Genomic DNA, 22,469 nt, shown 5'->3' with positions numbered 1-22,469 from the left:
TAAGAAGGTCACAACTAGGTTGTTTATTTTATGATAACTGATACAGGATAAATGTTATACATTCTATTTTAACACTGATATTTTGCTTTTATTTTCAATGTCAGTATGCAAAAAAAAGACAATACAAAGTAAACATTTAGTATCATGAATATGATACATAATTTGACTGCTTCCTCCATATTAAACCAATTAATTTTAAGGACTCCTTGTTGCCTTGGTGATAACTTGTTTAGCTACAACACAAAAAAGGGAAAAAATACAAAAAAACAAAAAACAAAAAACAAACAAACAAACCCAAAATGCAAAACATCGAGAGTTGGCTGACAGCAAACACTGTAAAGAACCACGTGATCTTAAGATGTATCAATCAACTCGTGTAGATGCATATATAAAAATACAGGATCCCTGTTATATATATATATATATGCACATACAGTAATAATGCAATTACTAGAGTTGTAGAGCCTGTACTGGGCATACAAACAGACAAAATGAAGAGCAGGATACACATACATACACACGTTTACCATTATCTCTCCATATAAACACACATAAACCAACCAACCAACAAACAGAAGGCTCTCTGGCTTTAGAAGCTAAAAACTACACTTGACTTAAAAAAAAGAAAAGAAAAAGAAAAAAGAAACAGACATTCACATTTCTGAAACAAATTTCATGATCTCATAACGTCTCGCCTGATCAACCTTCTCCATGTCCATTTAGTGCCATTAGAGAAGCTAGAAATGATGATGATGATTCTGAGGATGACGAGCTCCTTTTGTGCCATCGTGTCCGACTCGTCCCATCAATAAGGACCGAGCTCACTCTCATTGATTACTTCACCGTCTGTGTTGGTCCTTTTTCTCCACGCCATCACTCCTCTCACTGTGCACTCATTCACTGACTCACTGTCCACCGCTGTAAACAGTCCAGAGTCTGCACTGTGGTTCTTCATCCATCAGTGAAAGTGAATGAGTGAACGTGTCGTGGAGGGAGGTGGAGAAGTGGGACTGCAGCTGTTTATGTCTGTGTTTAGTGTATGAATGTCCTGTACGTCCATGCATTTACCTGTGTGTGTGTGTACTGTATGTCCATCTGTATGCAGACCTCTACGGGGAGGCTGGCGCTTTGCTACCGCTGTAATGAACTTGGTATCTGTTCACCGCTTGCCCTTTCACCTCAGTCGACAAGCAAGTAGTCTTGCAGGGGATCATGTCCTCTTCCTCCTCGCCCATTAGCCAGTTCTGCACCGAGCGTTCAGCCGAGGCCGAAACATGATTGGCCAGCCAGCCCTGGTGCCACTTGTCAAAGCGTTCGTGCTGGCTCGCTGCCACTCTGTGCTGTGACTGTGGAGTAGGAGGAAGAACTGTCAGACACCAAACAGGATTTAACAGGCAGAAAATGTACAAGCAAGGTTTAATTTTCCCGACACACACTGACACCGAGATTCTCCACATTACATCTCACACTCTCAAAACACACCACAATCGGAAACCAGTGCCTGATATTAAATCTCCAGCCTACCTTCCTGGCTTTGACCAGCGCTCCTCTGCGGTACATGTAATCCTCAGAGTTCATGACAAACACCATCTTGTGGGTGTTGAGTTTAAATCGACAGTCCAGACTACCGGCGTTCTCTACGCCCAGCTGGCGGTGCCACTCTCTCCTGCAGCGCATTGCCTCCACCTGCCGCACCTGCCAGCGACGGAAACGACGCAGGTTCCTAGAAGAAGAAACTCATTTATTAGACCCTCACATGCTGAGTGGATTACAGTATTTGTATGACATATTTTGAGGACAAATCAATGACCCTTTTAATTTTTTTTACCTTCGCCAAAACAGTCATATTTTTGGTTCGATATGTATGTTTGTCAGCAGGACTAAGGAAAATCTGCTGGCCTGATCTGTATGAAACTTTGTCAAGTGTGTAGCATTGGCCAAGAAGAACCCACTTAATTTCAGAATCGTAGGGAGGATACACAAAATATTTTTTTACTTTCTTTAAAAATTGCAAGATAGGACATTTGGCCTTGACTGGTTAAATAAATGCCAAACACCTTAAAATCCAGTAGACAGAAGTAAAGTTCAATATATCGTCGACATAGGATGACTTCATATCACAATCCACACTCACGGGTAGCAGTAATCCTCTGGGGTAGCCTACACATGTAACTGCTCAAACTTCACACATAAAGCAGTTATTATGGAGCACTCAGGGACAACACTTTTTCCACAAACTAACGTGTGGCTATGGAAACATAAATACAAACATGATATGCAACTAATTATACTCTTAAACACATCTATATGTGAGTAATTTGCAATAAACTCTAGCAGAGATGTTAAAGACAAATTAGATATTTTCAATTTAGAAGTACGTAATAAATACACACAGCTGAGATGATGCAGTTGCAGAGAGGCAAAACCAGATTTTGACATAATTCTAATAGTTTTGAAAATGTATTCACACACACTGTATACAGTGGTTGTGCTTGTAGATTTGCTTAACATAAAAGACTTGACTGTTGGCCTTGAGGGAGATCTGCGCTCAATTCATGAATGTTATCTGAGAATTTCAAAATTGTAACAAAACGATTGGTTTCAAAACATCTTGTCAAAGGACTGCAGTTAAAAATTAGCCAGCTGGCTAACAGTGGCACATTTCCAGAAATGTTGATTAACGTGCATTGTCCTTAAATATAAAATAAAGTTAAGTAAAGTATTTTTCAAACTAAGCCTCGACATTTTCAAATCAGGACAAAGACTTAATATGTTGGCATGTTCTACACTGAAGCGCAAGGTCTCGCAGCCTGTGGGTGATACTCTGACTGCATTGTTAACAGAGGTCCTTCATTCAGGGACGTAAATATAGACAGTGCAGGCAGTGCAGTTGCACTGGGGCCCGTGGGGTGGAGGGGCCTGATTGCCACTTCGAAATATGCCTGTATACAAAGAAGAGCTCACGTTAAATCAAAAATGCTGCAATTTTGTATATATGACCTCAAAAAGGCAAATCCACCTCTAAGATGGTTTTTTGTTTTTGTACAATAGTATCAATCTGTAACTAATTACATGCTTATTCTAAATTAACTATGATAAAACTATAAAAACTATTTAGTTAAACTAATAATTTCCTATTTTCTTTTGTAGTTTTTGTCATATACAGAAATGTAATGATGATTGCTGGATGATATGTATGTTGATGTCCAATACTAAGTCTCTGTTAAATCATGTAATGAGATGATGCGATTTACAGTAACTAGTTGCAAAATCTCTCAAGCGTGACAATCTGGGCACATCTGCAACATTATATACATAAAAGCGGCAGTAAAACACACTGTTGGTTAAATATATATACACACCTAAAACTGTGCGTGTGTGTGTGTGTGTGTGCTTCATGACTAGTAACTAGGGCACACTGGGGCCCATCATCACTATCTTACGCCACTGCCTTCATTATTTTGTTAAAATAAAAATAAAAAAGTATGTAGACAAACAGTAAATATTACATAGAGTTTCTTTAACAGCCTACTTCCTCTATTGCGCAAATATATCTAAAGCAGATGTTTTATCAGCAACAGAAGACCTGTACAATCTATGGTAACCAAATACCTCTCAGCAAAACATTTTACCCTGAAGGTTTGTATACGTAGTTTTTGTTTGTGTGAAAAACCAGTGGGAAAGCAGAAAGAGGTCCACAAAGATTTGTTGAAAGTGCACGGACTGTATGAACACAAGCTGATCTTGCTATATTATATATACAAGACAAGTGGCGTTAAGATTTGTATCTGTACAGCTTAAAATGAGAAGTGGTGTGGTGAAGTTTAAATCTAAAAAAAAAATGTTGAACTGTTGTACCTGGGAAGAAATACAGGCTTGAAGAAGTAGCCCTCTGCTTGAGAACACAGACTGGACTCAGTTCCTACAAACTGCTCCATGTAGCTTGACAGGCACTGAAAGAAAAGACAGCAAAGGTCCAATAAGATTAATAAAGCTGTATCTATTTATTTCAAAGTGTCTGTGTCAGTCTGTTTGTAAGTGTGTTTACCTGTACATCTAATGGGTCATCAGCCTGGGCCTCCTCAGTGTCCAGCAGCTCAATGGTCATCGTCACATGACCTTTGTTTTGGAGAAACATCACCTGAAGACACAAAGAAACATCAGTGAATCACTAAAAATCAGCTTACGACAGCTGAATAAAACCAGAAGATTAAAGTTAAAATCTCCACAGAAGACTTTGGTGCCAGAGTACTCTGATTATATGTAACTGAATTTAAAGAGACCGTGTTCATCTCGCTGTAGTATAACTGGCTGTGTATCAACAGTGTCACTTCTATGTCTAAATGACTCTAACTACCTTCACCCACAGCCCACTGCATTAAAGCTGGGGAAAGCAGTTAAAGAATTGCCGCTATATAATGGCTTCAGGATCATAATCATAATTGCAATGACTGAAATGACTGACTGGTGCTTGTACAGGTTATTGTACAAGGTGGGAGACGTTTAGGACAGAGATGAGAGCTGCAGGAGGAGTGTGTATTTTCCAACTCTGGCTTTTTTCTCCCCTCTTCCAGAAAACTGCCTACCCCAGTTATCAACATCAGATAAATTAAGACAGCCTAAAAGCCTATCCTTTAGTGTTCACACTGTCCTCTAAAATTACTGAACAGGTATAAACAGCATATTTCCACTGCAGCCAAAATGGAGGATGATGACAGAAAACATTTTCTCTTCCTCAAACAACAGCAGAGTGTCAAGGCCACATAGGCAATCCACTTCTACATTCACCAAGGACGCTGTGCTCACCTTGAAGCAGTTCTCCTCAGCCATGACTCTCTCAGCTTTCCACTGGTAGCTGGTCTCCCAGGCCGCTCTGACACACTGCGAAGACAGGTTTCCCCCCGCTGCTCCCCTCTTCCTCTCAGCCAGGTACAGGTCCACCACCTGCAGACACACCTCGTCGCTCACCAGGTGCTGCAGCTGAGGTCAAAGGAAAGTGGGGATTACAATAGGACACTGTTAAATGTTTTCACTGTCTCAGCATTTAGAGGTGAAGTGAAAAAAATCAATTCTTGGATGCATCCCAGTTCTTTCTTGAAAGAATGTCTGGATGCAGAGAAGTCAATAATTGGAAAATTAAAACCTCAACCTTATAATGACCTGTTACAATTTTGTGAGACTGGGCTGTATGTTTCTTACCGATAACCAATTTGATGGTGAAAGGTAACTGATATAAACACATGCGTCCTGTTTACATTCTAAGCTAGACTAAGCAAGGCCTGCACCCAGATTTTCATACTAACATGCTTTTTAGGACGCTAAAACAGTATGTGAGATTTGTTAATTTGCCGCCAACCTTAGCATGAAGCCATTGGTACGTGGATTGCAAACTATTCCCGTAAAATATAACAGTATGGAAACACTGGCCACAGCACTGCCATAAATATCCCATAATGCAATTCAATAGTGATGACAACGTTCATAACAGACAAAAACAGACAGCGACTGAGGCAGCTCTGTAATGTCAGTAACTTTTCGATTTAATAAAGACATAAAGAAAAAAAAAACTCAATAAGTTTATTAAGCTTGCTGTTAGGTGCCGCCGATAGAGCAGAGGTTGGCACTGGTTGCCATGGTTATGCATCTCTAACTGGCAAGGAGGATCTCAGGAAGAGATGTAGTAATTACAGCTAAGTGCTTCCAAAAAAGATACTTATATATATCACACAAAAAATATGTTGAACAAAAGTACTAGGCTGGGGTGTTAGCAGTACGGAACTCTGTAAAGTCTGATTTTCAATAACATAAAAAACATAGATGCTCATCTTTCTATTAAACTGATGTGGAAATGCTGTATTGAGACAACTGTAGTGCACAGCACCCACCACCAGAGGTCAGTCTCTACTGCCAGAACATAGTAGAGTGGTGGGGATAACATAGGACTAGTAAACATTGATGAATAAATAAAATGTCTCTCCCTCTGTTTGAGAGTATTGCCACATCTAACTTTATCTTTAGATTACTTTTTCAAACTACAAAAACAGTTTAGTCGCCACATGATCTCATTCAACACATCATCTCTGATTAGTCCACTGACGTGTCGGTGTCCCTAAACAAGTGCCATTTGTTCCTCCAGCGAGAAGGGCACTTAAATCCTATCTCTGTTTATTACGCTATGGGCCATAAGTATTTAAGCCCAGCAAGACTTATCTAAGTAGGCTAACTGCATATAAGAAACACAACACTGTAGGCTAGACAATGGTATACAATATACAATGTCTTTGATCACACGTAGCTGGTAAAAGCAATCATTTCACTGCCCCAGCATAATTTTTAACTGGCAAAAATAACAAATTGCCTTTTTGTATCACATATACATTTGTTTCAGTACATTTCATTGAGATAATAAGGTATTACAATCTGTTGAATACAAACTTAAAATAGAGGACAGAGCAAAATTTCAAGCAGGTGACTTAAATATGATAATATAGTTTCAGTATGACTAAGCTCCCTGTGGTAAGCAATGATGGAGTGTGTATGTGTATGTCTAAAGCTTTTATTGTGAAAGGTAAGAACAGAAAGAGTGAAGCTGTAATGTGCCGCTGTTGAAAATGTGGGAAGCAATTAAGGGTTTTGGTTTAGACTACAAAGCCTCCACGTTATCATTTTATTACCCTCATAAGTGTGGGTGCAACTCATAACTCTCAGCTACACATTAGGCTAATGGAAGCTAGCAGCAGACCAGTGGCAAGTGATACTTTAGCAGATAAGTTGATGTCCCGTACTGTAAGCAGTGCCACAGAGCTAGGAGCATTTGAGACGATAAACTCACGGCACTGTTTAGCTGCACATAAAAACACATCTGTGTGTGTGTGTGTGTGTGTGTGTGTGTGTGTGTGTGTGTGTCTTGAAACTCTGACACTGACAGGAGAGGAGAAGCAGTGACGTGTACACCAAAATAACACCAAAACGCAGTCTACACTCTCAGCATAGTTTTTTATTACATGACTGTTGTAGTACCTGTCACACTTTGGTACAGTGTGACAGGTAGCCCTTGTACATTTACTTGTCGAAAGGCAAGTATGTATGAAGGTATGAAAAATCAAAACACCCAAGCCTAAGCAGTACACATATTGAGTGCACAGTATGTGATTCAGGATGTCCATCTGTTACTACTATTGCATTAATAAAGGATAATGGAAGAAAAAATAAATCATGCATAGAAATAAAAAAATTCTAATACATCGATAATCGTTTTATAGTCACATCGAAGCCCTCTGAATTGAAATCAAATCACCCCACCCCTATCTGTATGACAGTAAACTTTCATTACCTGCCGAATGATGTTGTGGATGACCTTGTCGATGGTGAAGCCGATGTAGGCGTGGATGGTGAACATCTCTCTCAGTGTGTCTTCATACTGTGTGGAGTCCAGGTTGCCATCCAGCAGGCTGCGCACCATATCCAGGAAGGCCGGATAATACTCTTCTAACTCCACCTCACCTGTGGAAGACAGGGATGTCACATGTGTTGCAACAGCAGACTGTGGATATGTTCAGACAGGAAGACTTGGACAGGAGTTAGACACCCTGTCTTCACCTCTGATGTGAATAAAATCACAAAGTTCAAATGCAGTTCAATCAAATGCAGCACTTAAAATGGAGGTCCGTGTGGATTTTATTCTCTCAAACTGTTGCCTGGTATGTACTGCTGCTCTGCCGTCAATTAATCAATCAAAAGAAAATCAATCAGCAACTATTTTATTAACAGTTCAAAGCCATTAATCAAAATAATATATCAAATAACTGATGTTATAATTCACTGATTTCTTTTGGTAAACTACATTTATTTTTCTAGGTTTTAGACTATTGGTCTGACTAAACAAGACATTTAATGACGTCACCTTTTGCTAACCAATATTGTGATGGCATTTCCCAATTTTATGATGTCTTATAGGCCACATGATTAATTTTTTAAGATAATTGTTAGTTGCAGCCCTACTCTGCTGTTAACTTGCTTGAAAGGTTTGTGTTTTGAAAAAGCCAAAGTGGTTGTTTATGACTGCTCGTTTATCTGGAGCTAAATGTGTTATAATAAACAAATGTTCCAAGATGGATCAGGCGTCATACAAAAAACTAGAGATAAAACAGAATGAAAATTTCATATCACGATTATAGTGACCAAAATTATCACGCTTTTCATTATTATCATTTGACTGATACAGTACTGATACACACGCTTAAATAATTTAATTAAGTTTGATATTGAAAACCACAAACATAAGCAACACGATCAAACTTTTGTTTGCATAAATATAAAAATTATAAAGTTGCCAACATCTTATGTAAACATGAAAACTATCAAATGTGCACTAATTAATGATAAAAATAGCCTGTCTTTGAAATGCTGACTCAAGTGTCTGCACCATTATTGCTGAGGACAGGGGACCAGTAGCATCACTCGGTTTGCCTGCTGCATGCCCACTCTGTAAACAATACAATAGCAATACAAGCCCATATTACATGCTGCACCTGCGTGTGGGAGACTGTTGCTAACATTGGTCGATGCTGGATGGTATTCTTTAAAGCGCAATAATCAAACATGACTTTAATGATAATTGAAATTGTGAACATCAGGAATTTTACCGCAGTTTATCAATACCTACAGCATACTAATGAATCTCTAAATGCAAAAATGCAATGAGTGGCCTTGATACTTACCAAAAGTAAATATTATGCTACACCAGATTAACTAAGACACACAGTACTACACTAGGCGTATTACCAGGGAGTCAAATAACACACTGAGCAGTTACTATTTTGTTTCTTTTGTCAAACTTAAAACTCCACTTCAAATGCTGCAAGGTCAAAGAAAAGAATAAAAACTGTCTTTTTACACATCTGGAATAATTTTCAACAAGCCTTCCCATTTGTCATGAAGTGTGACTATAACTCACTCGACACTGTGGATCTTGAATAATTTAGGTGAACATCAGAAACAGATTTAAATGTTCTCTGTGATTCAGTGATCATTACAAGTAATTAACTTATCTCCCCGGTGGGGTAATACGTATATTACAAGTCCTGATCATGGTTCAGGGTTCTAAAACAAAACACAACCTCCTGCACTGATCTTATTGGTCCATGCTGAGTCAGATATGACTCAAACCAACTCAAATTAAATACTTGAACCATTCTAAGATTTGGTTAACCAACCAGTGGTTGAACTTACTGGGCTGTTTGAGGCGGAGCTCCATGGCGAGGTCACATGCTTTTTCTCTCCTTCCCTCGGCCAAAAGCAGCCTCTCCCTGCTTTGCTCAGCTCGGTGCTCCAGTAGCTGCCGCTCCGCCTGTCGGTAAACCCGCAGCAGCCGCGTACAGAGGGTCTGGTGCAGTCGCAAGAAGAAATACCAGTTGTTGTTGACGAAGAAAAGGTTGTAGACACCGTCCAGCTCCTTCTGGTGCTCCGCTTCGGGGTCACGCAGGTCCACCTTCTCCCCGGCTGCGCCTGAACCCGTCTCCATGGGCGTAGATCCAGGGGTGGATGTGGCAGTCCCTGCAGGTTGGCTCATGCTACTGGAGGTGGTGGAGGCCTCTGTGTCTGCAGGTTGGGATGGGCTGCAGCGCCTCCGCCTGGACTCACCATTGAGCTGCTGCTGGGGTTGGGACTGGGTCTGAGGCTGTGACTGGGCAGGCTGGGGTTGAGACTGATTACCTGTAGCTGCTGCTGCTGCTGCTGCTCCTGGTGCATTATTAGAATTACCATTCCCTCCTCCAACTCCTCCAACTCCTCCACCTCCTCCTCCTACTGCTGCTGTTGCTGCTGTTCCACCTCCTACTGCTCTCTCTCCCCCCTCCTCAGGCTCAACCTCTTCATCCGTCCAGTCTTCGGTATCGCTGAGCTCGCCACGGCGGGAGAAGAACAGGTCAGGGACAAAGTGCTGAATGATGCGCTTGATGTGGTCCTTGTCGTCTTTGTGGATGGTGGGCTGACGTTTGACATGGTAGATGATGAGCGAGGCAGCGTCCTCCAGGATCTGTTTGTCTTCGTATGTAAACACCATGTGAGGCTCGCTGGTAGTGGCCGCACCGGAGCCGTTACGGCCTTGCTGGCCAACTCCGCCCTCTTCTGTGCTTTGCTCCTGGCGCTGAGAAACAGAAAAACAGATGAATGCAGGCAATTTCAGAAAAAACACACTGTGACTGATAATGGGTTTCAATGAGTTCCATTAATCTCAGAGAATTTAATCTTCCTATATAAAATTCAAGGGGAAAATATTATCAATTCCGTTGCAACTACAAAGTTTTCTCTGAGAGCAGAACCACACAAAGGGTGTAAAGAAAACAATGTGCAAGGAAATGACAAAACAATCTCAACTCAAGGTACATTTACTTGCTTGTTCTACAACTTTCCATCATATCATACAATACTCATCAGCAGGTTGAGATGTCAGTTGAGATTATTAATACCAACTCCTGTTTCCGAGGCCAAGACTGAACCGTAAAGCTCAACAATACAAGGAAACCATAAAATAAGAGAAAAGATAGATTTGCCGGGAGAATGTGCGCACCTTTAAGGAAACTCTGACTCATGCGAACATTTTGGAGACAGGGTAAAGTGGCGATGCAGATGCTGATGCAGTGAATTGGAGCCAGATTGTAGTAATCAAATGTGAGAGCAATCAGTGCACATATGATGTCTCTCACACAATAAATGTTGCCTCATATCACATGGTATTTATGGGTGTTATCAAAAATATCCAGTTCAGCCATTTTATTTGTGCCAGTCAGCCACAACTTTTCTATAAGCATCTAAAAGTTGTAAAACTTCAAGGCCATCTCAAATCTCACACTGGATTCCGCTTATTATTTCAGCAGTGATGTCTCGCTATCAAATTGCCACCCTCAGAGCACAGAGCAGAGGGCCAGACTGTATGCTGCCCACACTTATGGTCAGCTGTGGAGCACACCGCAGCTTTTGAATACACACATCATATAGGCCTAGCATTACATAATTGCAAAACAGAGCATCAACAGCTGCGCAATGTGCATGTACCACCAAGCATGATTTTCGTTGTTGTTTGTAAAATTGCTGCAGTAAACACAACTGTGCACACAGAGCGCACTGGTGACACTGCCATGGCTGCCACACACACTCCGCCTTTTCCAGTCACCTTATGTACATCTTCACCACCTGCACATATAGAATGTGTAAATTATCAAAGTCTGGAGAAGAGACCAGTGACTGCTTTCACGCATCATTACGCTCCATATTCTCATTATGAGTCCTACTCATAATGCAGGCCAAGATCGCCATAACAAACTTAAATTAATACATAAACTGTGTTCATCTATCAAACACTGATTTTCAAATGATATCCCAAGGTGGGCATATCACTGATTATTGCGATCATTTTTAAAAGGTGTGGAGCAATCAGTTTGCAGATTGCTGTAAACATATAAATACGGCTGTGACATTCGGGCATTCCCATGATTCACCGTAAAGAGCGACTCATTAGCTGGCTCATTTCTATGCATCAGAAAGTGCTTTGCGTTGCCATTTATGGCTGAGTGTGGGATATCAGGCTGATCCATGTGCGGACTATTCAAAGTTGATTTGGGAAGTATAAAAGGAAATTGTGCACTGGCAGGCATACGCACAGTTTTATAAATAAGAATATGTTTTGTAAATGAGAGCCCATGCCATAATTTTTCCACATATTCCCAAGTTTGGATCAGGTCAAGCTCTCAACAATTTCCTGGTGTTACAGTGTTCTACTTCCACATAAATTACTGAATGGTTAAGCTTTCACTTTAACTGCGCTTGATGCTCTGCTGCTGTGTCTCCAGAGTAAGCTCTGCCACTGTGAGAGTGTGGAGCTCTGAACCATTGGCTCTCTGAGTGGCTATTAACAAACTGACCCCGGTGTCACAAATGTCTTTTACTTTGCTGAAAAGACTTAAGTTGACTTTAGCTTGTAATAAATGTTTTCAAATCAGGTTTGGCATGGGCTTGGACACAAACTATGTGGGTTCATGCAGGATCAAGCTGATTTTTTGGGCCCATTCAAAACTCAATTCAATCAGTATCAATTCACCCAATCGTCACAAATTAATGACCACCAAAATGGGGTAATTTGTTTTGTTTGGTTGGCTCTGGGTTTTAATGCATTTTTTGCAATGTAAAGGAGTTGTTAAATAACCCATTAACAATTTAAGATATAATGAACAATTCTAATTGCCAACAACCTCCAGCATGACTCTACAAGCTTGCCTAAAAAATTACACATAAATGTAAGTTGACACATTTGCACCTTATTATCATCTCTGAAAAGTGTTCAGAGTTGGGAGCTGGGAAAAAGGTTTTTACCTCGTCGTAGACGCTCTCGATCTCATTGAGCAGACTCTTCGACCGTAGGGCCTTCATGTCGTTCTGTTTGAAATTGACTCCTTGGTGGTCGAGGGACTTCAGGTAAGCCTTCTCGTACTGCTCCCTCCAAATCTTGTTGAAACCCTGCTGGGCCTCTCTCCACTCCTCCTCCTTGGCTTTCAACCTGCAATGGAAGACACAACTTAAGTATAAACACAAAACACAGCTAATATGCTACGTTAGCATGTCTTCACTCAAATTTGTTGTTCACATGTTAATTAATAGGGTAAAAATATCTGTCGGAGGGAACATGGAGGTCTTAGGTGCACTCTTAATGTGAAAGTCTGCCACATTGTAAAACCCACATTTCAACCTGCGTACTTACAAAACAAGTACTTTTTAAAAAAAATGTCTGTTGGTATTGTTTACAATTGATACAACAGGCAGGCATACTCTCAGCAAATCAACATTTCTAGCATACTGTCTCTTAGTTAAACCTCCCTGCTGGTCAGTGTCAGAAATTAGCAAGGGCCACGGGCCATTTGGCCCGCAATTTATCCAAGAAAGCCCCCAAAAGCCATGTTCCAGGGGCCAAAATTGCCCCCAAGTTTTCGAAATAACTATATGTATTTATATTTTTAACAGTATTACAATCTGACATTAGTAGTATAATTAGTATAAGAAGTATAATTTTATTTTTATTAAATTAATTTACCGTCATGTCTACAACTCATTTTCCAGACATAATCAACGAGATTGCACTGATTACGTGAGAGTAATCTGACAGAGAAGGGGTAAGTATAAATTAACCATTAACCATTTCTTGGGTGATCTGTGTCTATACAATGACAAATTAATGAAAAATTAAGGTAGAATAAATGTTAAAGTTTAAATTAACTTACTTCCAGGATTGCATCTAAGGAATTTATAGTAATTTGGCCTTTTTAACAGTGAAAGTAACTGTAATGTGGTGAAACATTAGTACTGCTATCAGTAGATTAATGGTTAAATCATCACATTTAAATTGGTTGAATTATAGGAAATCTGAGTGATATTTTGCAACCATAACTTTATGTAACCCATTATTTATTTCATTTATAGTGGTTTCTACTGAAGAGTGAAGACACTATCTTAGTTGGTTTTGCTTTTCATGTACTTATTGTTAGAACATAATTACAATTTTTTGATGGCCCCCAAACATTTTGAAAATGCCCCCATTTTTTAGACCGTGGGGGCCAAAATTGCCCCCAAAATATTTTGTTAATTTCATACCCTGCTGCTGGTAATGTAAATTAAATGTGCTGTCTAACTGCAAGCAACAATCTCCTTTCCATATTCACAATGTTGATACACAAGAAAATTAAAGCATTCCATCAATATGTCTAATTGACCGTAATAGTGATGCATGCAAATCAAAATCATAAACGCAAGAACTCAGCCACTTAATTTCTTACATTAAACATTTTACTACTGATGAAATGGGAAATAAAAAGACGTTCCTGACCTCTTGAGCACCACAGGCACAGCAGTAGCAGGACTCCTCTTCAGTCCCTCAATGATCTCAGGGGCTTTGTCGCCATAGATACGATACACGGCACGACGCTGGATGACCTCAGAGGTGCCGCCCAGGCAGTCATCTAATCTGAATCGGTCCTGGTCCTCTGGGGAAAGGCGGGAGAGCTTCTTCTGGACACTCTCTAGCACTCTGATGGTAGCCAGGTTTGTCTCCAGAACCACGTCCAACTATAAGTAGAGAGATATGGACAAAGAGGCTTAAGAAGACAGCCACCAACTACAATTTATTCAATTTAATTCAACTGTATTGCAGACACAGGGGTCCATATCAGTATGAAATTAAAATAAATGCAGGTATCACTGCAGTTCACAAGTCCACAGTGATTAAAAAACATACAGACTTTTGTTCCAGTGTTTTTAAAAACAAGACAATTGTGTCACTCTGTGTGGGCTTATTGGAGCTACTATGATTACATTTTATAATCAGTTTATCAATGCATAAATCTGTATAAAAATTCCTCAACACAGCCTGAAGGCTGGGAACATTACAAGTCACAAACATATGACTTGCACTTGTCCATCTTGGGTGCTTGAGCAAGATTCATTTTTGCGCTACTATAACTCTACCACAAGTGGGCTGTGTACAGTGGAGTTCATAGGGCTCCAAAAATGGTTGTTTTAACAGCATTTGTACACATACAAAACAAGTCAGCATATTGACATAGAGTTTACAACACTGGCACTGCACATCATCATCTCTGATGATGTCACCCAAATATCTGCTTTTGTTCACCACATTCAGCGCTCAACCTGCCACAAGCAGTCAACAGAAAATTGTGCTCCTGATCCTTGCTGACTTTAGCAATTATGATAACACTCTGTTTAGAATTAAACTTAACCTTTAAACTTTAAACTTAATATTACACTTTGTCATAGCTTAAGGAGACTCTGAGCAGTTGTAAGCCAGCACTACAAGAGGACAGGACATACTGTATGTGTTAAAGCTTATTACACAAAAAGATAAAAACATACATTGTGTAAGTTGTTTATACAAACCTCCCTGCGCTACAGGAAGCGTAAACAGAATCCCTGTTAGGATTACGCACCTCAAATCTTTCATCCTCGCAGCGATGCAGCTGCTCCTCATAAGGAGTCTTCTTCGAGCTGACGAAGGTGGAGTCCTCTGACCAAGAGGGAAATGACACCCAGGTGTCGTTCAACACCTACGCACATATAGACACAAATGTAAAATCATCAATGGGAAAACTCTTTATATAGCATAACAGTTCACAATGATACACTGTTTGAGCATTTCTATCATTAATTTGCTTTGCAAATGTTTTGTAAGGATGGAAAAGCATTCAGCAGCCCTCAAGGATACACACAATGCATCGTGGTGAGTAACACTGAACGTAAACAGTAACTTTGTTTACAAAAAAACTCAGCACGTCACCTTTGAGCAATGCACTGATCTACTGACAGCTCTTTAGAAGAATGAAAGTGGGTGTACCTCCTTGCATAGGGCAGTGCGCCCGCTGCATTTAGGCTGCTGGTAGGTCTTGGGCAGTGCTCTGTAGCTGGACCCCAGGCGCTTGCAGGAGGCATAATCCACCTCCCTGCCCCCTCCCCCCTCCATGTAGCGATCCGACAGCCCTGACACAGCATGAGAGAGCTCTTTGTCCCCCAGAAATGACTTGAACTGTGTGTACAGTTCGGGAAACTTCCTGGAAGGAGATGGATGAAAGCATGAATGACAGATAAATCAGGAGGAGAACAGCTGAGTGCTCCCTCAGAATAGTAAAAGGTAATGTGAATAAGACTCTGCATTATGTCACTTTAGTTTATTTCTTCTGGCAAAGTAAGGTTCATAACTGATAAGATCAAATCAGTAACTTTAATAGCATATACCTATCACCACAGTAATACCAGTATGCCTCTTAAACAACACCAGACATTGGCATCTACACTTTCTGTTGGCTCCCTGCAGCTACTGTATCCATTTTTCTGATTGCATCCAGCCATTTCACACATCTATTAGCTCAACTTTCCATCCACTCACCCCAGGAAAGGAGTGACTAGCTGTAGCAGCTCCGCTCCTGAAACTACTTCCTGGTTAAACAAGGCGATGCAGCGCAGGAAGTTCTCATACACCTCCTGGCTTTTAAACAGGCGACGAACCTGAATGATGTGTGTGTTGACAGGGAAGTTAGACCAGTTAATAAAAAAAGATATTAAAAAAACTGTAGCAGTGGGTCAAATGAACAGTATGAATGAAGAAAGTGGGACATCCAGTATCACTGCCATGGAAACTGAGTCCTCACCTTATCAAAGAAGGAGAATTCTCTTAAGACTCCGTGTTTGCCAACCGAAGCAAAGGACTGATCTTTGGTACAGGAATACTTCATTTTTTTCTGAATCAAAGAAGAAATAAACACGTAATAATTTTACATTTATATTAGTATTGTGTTTGAAGCTTTCGAACTCTTGCTTTAGGAACAAAACAAAGGGTGGAACAAGGACATATGTACATACTGTACATTGGTGCATTGCCTGAAGCGCTTATTCTAAATTGAGAGTTTACCTTGAGCAGTGGGGACATGTGCTGCAGTAGGATGGGCCTGGGCCTCTTTTTGTTTTGTTTGGTTATCGTGTCCTCTTCCTCCGGCCTTTTCAACTGCTCTTTCCCTCCTGTCAGTGAGCTCCCTGTGAACTACAGAAGATGAAGCACACGGGAAAAGTGTCACAAAGTGTCAGAAAATTGTGAAAACGCCCAATCAAGAATTTTTACAATTTCCTAGAGCCCAAATTGACATACTTAAATAGCTTGTTTTGTGCAGCCAACAGCCCTTTCATTTACTTCAGCAAATATTCACATTTGTAAAGCAAAAGCCAGGGATATTTTGGCATTTTTGCCTGAAAAATGACTTAAACTTGATTAATTAATTATCAAAATAGTTGCAAATGAATGTTCTGTTGATTGACTAATGTACTAATCTTCAAAATTGTTTCAGCTTTTCTTTGGACTTGCACTTCCAATTATGGCATTCAAAGAATGTTTGACAGGCCACTGACTGTGTAACTATGTAACAACCTTTATGATTTTTATTATGCATTTTGAACCTGCAACATTATATATCTCTCTCTGCTACTTTACTGACCAATGATCTCTTGGCATCAGGTAAGAATTGTCCGAACTCAGCCAGCAGGTCTTCCTGCCCCTTGAAAAGACTGGCAACTTTCGAAAACACTTCATCTTCTGTCATCCCACTGCTGCCTCGGCTGCCTCGACTCTCCTTCACCTCCAGCTGCTCCTTCTGAGGGGTGGCACAGGGAAAGTGGTGATCAGAGGCGAGGAACCAAACTTAATTTTAAAACTTTCAATTCTTTGGCCTGGCTGCACACGGTAGTCAGTCTTGATTCAGGAGACAGAAACTGCCCTCCAAGGAACACACTGCTCTAGAATTTGCTACTGGACAAAAACAATTCCAACTATGACCTTTATTTTCTTGTTTAGTTCTTATTTAAAATACCATAAAGCGATTTAGAAAGGACACAGATTCTCACTAGAATAACAGTGCTAGGAGACCTCTGCTTTGTTAAATACCAACGAGAACAGTAAAATCTTTGAGGTGGAAAGAGAGGTTGCAAAAAAAACAACACCTCAGTAACTGATGAAAACCTACACTGCCTATATTTTTCCATAACATGCAACTAAAAAGCAACTTAAGTCACTCATTTTTTTGTCCACAGTACCTGATATGTATGAAGAATCTCTAGGAAGGCTCTGTAAATCTCTGGGTGATCCAGGAAACGATTTTTAATCTTGTTCACATAGCTGATGGCACTGTCAAACTCTACGGGGCTCGTCTCTGAGGCAGGCGGGGACACAGACGAGGTGGTCGCCTGATTTTGGCTCTCTCTGCTTGTCAGGGGAAGAGAAAGCCTGCTGGGAGGCTCTGGAGGTCCTGCTGGGGTTGAGGAAGAGAGGGGCTCTAATGGGGCCGCCTTGACATCACTGGTCTGGGCAGGTCCAGCTTCAACATTGGCGGCAGAGGCACTACCTGAGGTTGCGGTCACTGCAGAGGTGGTAACACTCTTCCCCTGCTGGCCTGGGGATACCTGGGCAGATGAAGAAGAAGGAGGAAGTTGAGCTGCATGGATAGAGGTACATTCAATAAAGTAACTTAAGTTGGATGCTTAAAATAAGATTAGGGGTAAAATATCTGACTGTGAATACCAGGCCAGATGGTGATTAAACAGTGTTAATGCTAAAAAATGTCAACACTTTTACCATACTTGTCTCAGGGGCTGTGTTAAAAATTACTCCATTATTCATTCATTTACTCCTCCATAAATAATTAGCTCCAGAGTGAGCAGTAAATTGCATTGTCACAAATTCTTTGAGGTAGAACAGGATGGAAATGAAGAAAAACTGCAACTCTCGGTAACGAAAACAATTCTATAAATGGTATCTTTTCACACTTGTAAAATTTGACACATTGCATTGTGGGATTGTTAGCAGGAAGTATTGTACATGCCATGGTCCCTTTTTCCTTTGCACTGTGAAAATTCTTTAGGGCTTTACATTGTGCATATATCTGAAACTCAAATAAAATGGCTGATTGTAAATATAGTACACTAAAAGGGGGAGGGTAATGTGGCTTGGATTTCAGATACAGCAAGTGTTCCCTTGAAGTCATACAAAATATTTTCTAATGTTATTTAACAACATTGTGCATCTTTTGTGCCTATATTATATTGGTATTGTCTCACTTATATTGAGTGACTAATTCTAAAAATCAACACAGCCATCAGTAACAGTTTTGATGCAAATCTCAACACTCTACATGTGTGTATGACACACACCTCCGCTGTTCCTCAGGTTGCCCAAACAAATTCCTTAGTCAAGCCATCCAAACAAGAAAATCTCTCACAGAGGAAAACAACATTGGCATTTGGTTCTTGACATTAAAACCAAGATTTTTTTTTTTACCCAGACAGGAATGCTTTTTAGGCAGCAAAGGTATATTAAAATCCTTCATTTAGTCTGGCATGTTGGTCTGCCTCAGATTGACTGCAGAACATTCTTTTCTGTGACTATTTTCATCTTCAAAAGCACCTTAAAGTCCGCTGGACTTACTGCATGTGAAAGTGACGAACCTGAAACTGGTCTCTGCATTCTTCATGATTTTTTTTTTTCTGTAAGCCAAAGCTGAAAATACAATAAACTATGAAGCACACCAAATGTGAACTGAATTTAAAATGAATCTGAGCTGAAGCAAACATCTGAACAGTTTTGAGTCACAGTGCATCAAAACATTAAGAACTTTTACTGCTTTTTTAAATATCAAAATGTAGACAATATATCTAAAATATCTACCAAATTGCCTCGGAGAGACACCCACCCATTGCAGTGCATTTTTATACACATGACATACACTTTGTTTCCTGCTTATTAGGTACTTCTGTAGTGAATCCCACATTCATTAAGTAGTAATGTTCATTGGGGCCTTATATGTGGTGTTAGTGTGGGTTTTCATTGGGTTCTCCAGCTTCCTCCCACAGTCCAAAGACATATAGGTTGGGTTAATTGTTGACTCTAAATTGCCTGTAGGTGTGAATGTGAGTGTGATATTTGTCTGCCTCTGTGGTTGTCTGTCTCTTATGTGTCAGACCTATGATAAACTGGCAACCTGTCCAGGATGTACCCCGCCTTTGCCCAATGTCAACTGGGATCGGTTCCAGCACCCCCATCACCCTGAATAGGACAAGCTGGTACAGATGGATGGATGTTTTAAATAAGTATTGATTCAACTTTATGATACATAAACTGGCAACTGAGTGTATGTGCACAATTCAGGATGGCAGATTTTGGATCTTTCCAAACATTGGGATCTTGACTGAATTTAAAACAGTGCGCACAATTGAAATTCAGCACAGAAGAAGCAGACCTGTTTCCTCTTAAGAATTTAAAAGTTCATACCATACCTTTCAGCACAGCATGAGTTTGTAATGATGCACCTGCTGAAAGTTTCATCGTTTTGAGAATAAATAAAGTACTAGTTTTGAGAATGTATCAACTTTAGCTGCAAAGCGTCTCACCTGTGTGGAGAACGGAGATTGGAGGAAAGCCACCCCATTCTTGGGGACCTCTATCCGATACCCCGGTGGCAGGAAGGCATTGAAGCCCAAAACTAGGTCTGGGTGTCCATGGAAGAGCTGCGACACGCGGTTTATCACCCCTGGCGTGTCGATGCTGTTCAAGAGAACGGTCAGACAGACACAGTTTTGTGGTGTGAATGACAGAGGCAAAAAATAAAGTAGCTTCCTCTCATATGCAGCATGATGACAACCAACTTCTAACCAAAAAGAGTGCTGCAGCTTAGTATAAAAAGAAACACATAATATCTCATCCCACGACTAAATTTCAAGACAATATAAACTGGAGTAGGGTGCTATGTGCAATTTCTTTCTTATTGATAAATGCCTTACATTTTGAAACATAATTGAAATCTACATACAAGCTCTATGATTCAGTATCTCAAGAGACTGTATGAGGGAATACAATAACTTCTTGCCCAAATACCTCTGTGACTTGAACTCTTTCATGATGTCGAGAAACTTGTTGTATATGCCAGGGTCATTTGCAAAACGAATTTTGACTTGGTCCAGATATGACAAGGCATCTTCAACCTGAACACAGAGAGAAAAACAAAACTCATTAATGCAGAACAAAGTGCAATCGGTCCCATCTGGACCTAGGGAGAAGCTTTTTTAACGAACATCCTGTTTGTGCTGTTGATGAAGGAGGATCTCACAGAGATGTCAATCCAGCTCTTTCACATGTCTAACAGGACAATGGCTTGTGTCGTATTGATAATTGTACATATTGACATATAGCACTGACAAAGCGAGATATCTACATTCCTCAATGCTATTTGTGGATGCTTTTCACATGAAGTTATATAAATAGGTCATGTTTGCTTTCTTCATTGTCAGCTGAAGTGCTGTATCAACAAATGCACTAGTTAGCTGTACAAGTAACCGCTAAATAAATAAATAAATAAATGGACGAATACATGAAACACCGAGCAGCTTTTGTTCAGTGGACCCCAGCTTTCTTTATACATAACATCCCAGCTAGGTTAGGTTACGATAAAAAAAATATGCGTTCACACAAAGCGCTGTCACAAACACTGCACATCTAAAGAGGGTTGTTTAAGCTAACGTTAGCCAACAGCCAGTCAACTGACGATAATAACTCCACGAACACTTACAACACCTACCCACATACGAATTTATACAATACGTTTAGTCACAGCTGGTCCCTAGCCAGCAGCATCGTGTTGGCACAAACAGCATGATAATATCCAACTACTGCGATAACAAAGAAATGTGTAATGAAGCTGCTAATCAACTGAAATAGCCGTTCTTGGCTAGCCTGGCTGACGTCCTCCACTTTGTTCAGGGTGGCTGAAAAAACGAACAAGGAGGAACTTCCCACAACCGAGGTTTGAGTTAACGTTTGCTCACAGTGGCTGTTATTGACATCGTAAATAAGAAACTACCGCTAACTGTGCCACTCGACTGTCACTCAGACATTCATTAATGAAATACAGCTTCTACGTCTAACCTTAAATGTCAATGTTCGGCTGTTTAGCAATGAATTACTTTTAATAGGCCAGCGAGCTAACTAACGCTAGCCAGCCGTTGCTTTCACTACTCTCGACGTTAGAGGAGAAAGAGAAAAGCCTCAAATCCAGTGCAATGATCCGACGAACAAAATGGTTCTGACTCTGAGGGACTTTTCCCTTGTCGTGTCCGTTGTCTTCTTACCTTCAGCTTCTGGAAGTGCTGCTGCTGCACTTGCTTTTGTGTTATAACGTAAGGCTTGTCTTGAATTTGGTTTATTTGCTTCGCGGTGCTGTGCGCCTGAATCTTCGCCATTATCCCGGCGACGGGAGGCTCGGGAGCCTCTACCACAACTTGAGAGGGAAGCTTCGGTGTTACCTCCAGTTGTTGGCTAGCCGACAAACCTTCCTCTCGGTCGGGAAGCCAGCCTGCCAGCGAGCAACCCTACTTTGCCTAGCTGGACAGTCTCGGCACACACAGCGCAAAGGGACGGAAAATCCAGCAGAGTGGAGGGTGATGACAGACAAGCTGCTACTCGCTGCGACTTTGATTAAACATCACCATCGAAATAAACAAGCTGAGGCGAGAAGCGACGGAAAATAAGCTAAGGGACAATGGTTGCCGTTTATCGTATTTAAAATAACTATCGCCTGTCTCTTTAAATTCGGCGGCAGCGGTCTGTCTTGGCGTCCGGAAGCCAGAGTAGGAGTGAAAAATTGAAAAAAAGAGGAGTGAAAAATTGAACTGCGCAGCCGCAACGATGGGAGGAGCTGAGTTCACAAGAATCAGATTGCTCCACTCCCCCTTCACTGCTACAAAGGAACAATGTTACTCCATGCAAAACGATAGCTTCAGACTTCTTCACCGTGCCCGTAACTACAAAAAAAATCAACGATGGGACAGAGCACCGGCTGTGAGACAGATCAATACCGGGCTAATGATAGATATCTGCA

At 40.7% G+C, this 22,469-nt stretch overlaps 1 protein-coding gene across 2 annotated transcripts; it reads right to left on the bottom strand.

Annotated features, from left to right (window-relative positions):
* Nucleotides 1-22,213, bottom strand: sin3b (SIN3 transcription regulator family member B). Of its 2 annotated transcripts, none has more exons than XM_049587777.1 (19): nucleotides 21,721-22,213; nucleotides 20,471-20,577; nucleotides 19,987-20,140; nucleotides 17,638-18,003; nucleotides 17,043-17,198; nucleotides 16,466-16,594; nucleotides 16,206-16,295; nucleotides 15,944-16,062; nucleotides 15,395-15,608; nucleotides 14,991-15,107; nucleotides 13,874-14,112; nucleotides 12,370-12,553; nucleotides 9,232-10,147; nucleotides 7,334-7,503; nucleotides 4,807-4,980; nucleotides 4,049-4,141; nucleotides 3,859-3,953; nucleotides 1,525-1,723; nucleotides 1-1,346 (listed from the first exon to the last, which is right to left on the bottom strand). In XM_049587777.1, the coding sequence occupies exons 1-19, from the start codon at nucleotides 21,829-21,831 to the stop codon at nucleotides 1,110-1,112; spliced, it is 3,870 nt and encodes a 1,289-aa protein (XP_049443734.1). In that variant the 5' UTR covers nucleotides 21,832-22,213; the 3' UTR covers nucleotides 1-1,109. The 2 variants fall into 2 exon arrangements, with proteins under 2 accessions (XP_049443734.1, XP_049443735.1); XM_049587778.1 differs by lacking the exon at nucleotides 21,721-22,213 and adding an exon at nucleotides 21,171-21,463.
* Between the last annotated feature and the right edge of the window lie 256 nt (nucleotides 22,214-22,469).

The sequence above is a fragment of the Epinephelus fuscoguttatus genome, linkage group LG10 (assembly GCF_011397635.1).
Source record: "Epinephelus fuscoguttatus linkage group LG10, E.fuscoguttatus.final_Chr_v1".
In the NCBI taxonomy this organism is placed as follows: Eukaryota; Metazoa; Chordata; class Actinopteri; order Perciformes; family Serranidae; genus Epinephelus; species Epinephelus fuscoguttatus.
The sequence above is the reverse complement of the archived record's forward strand: the minus strand, read 5'-3'. Positions and strand labels throughout refer to the sequence as shown.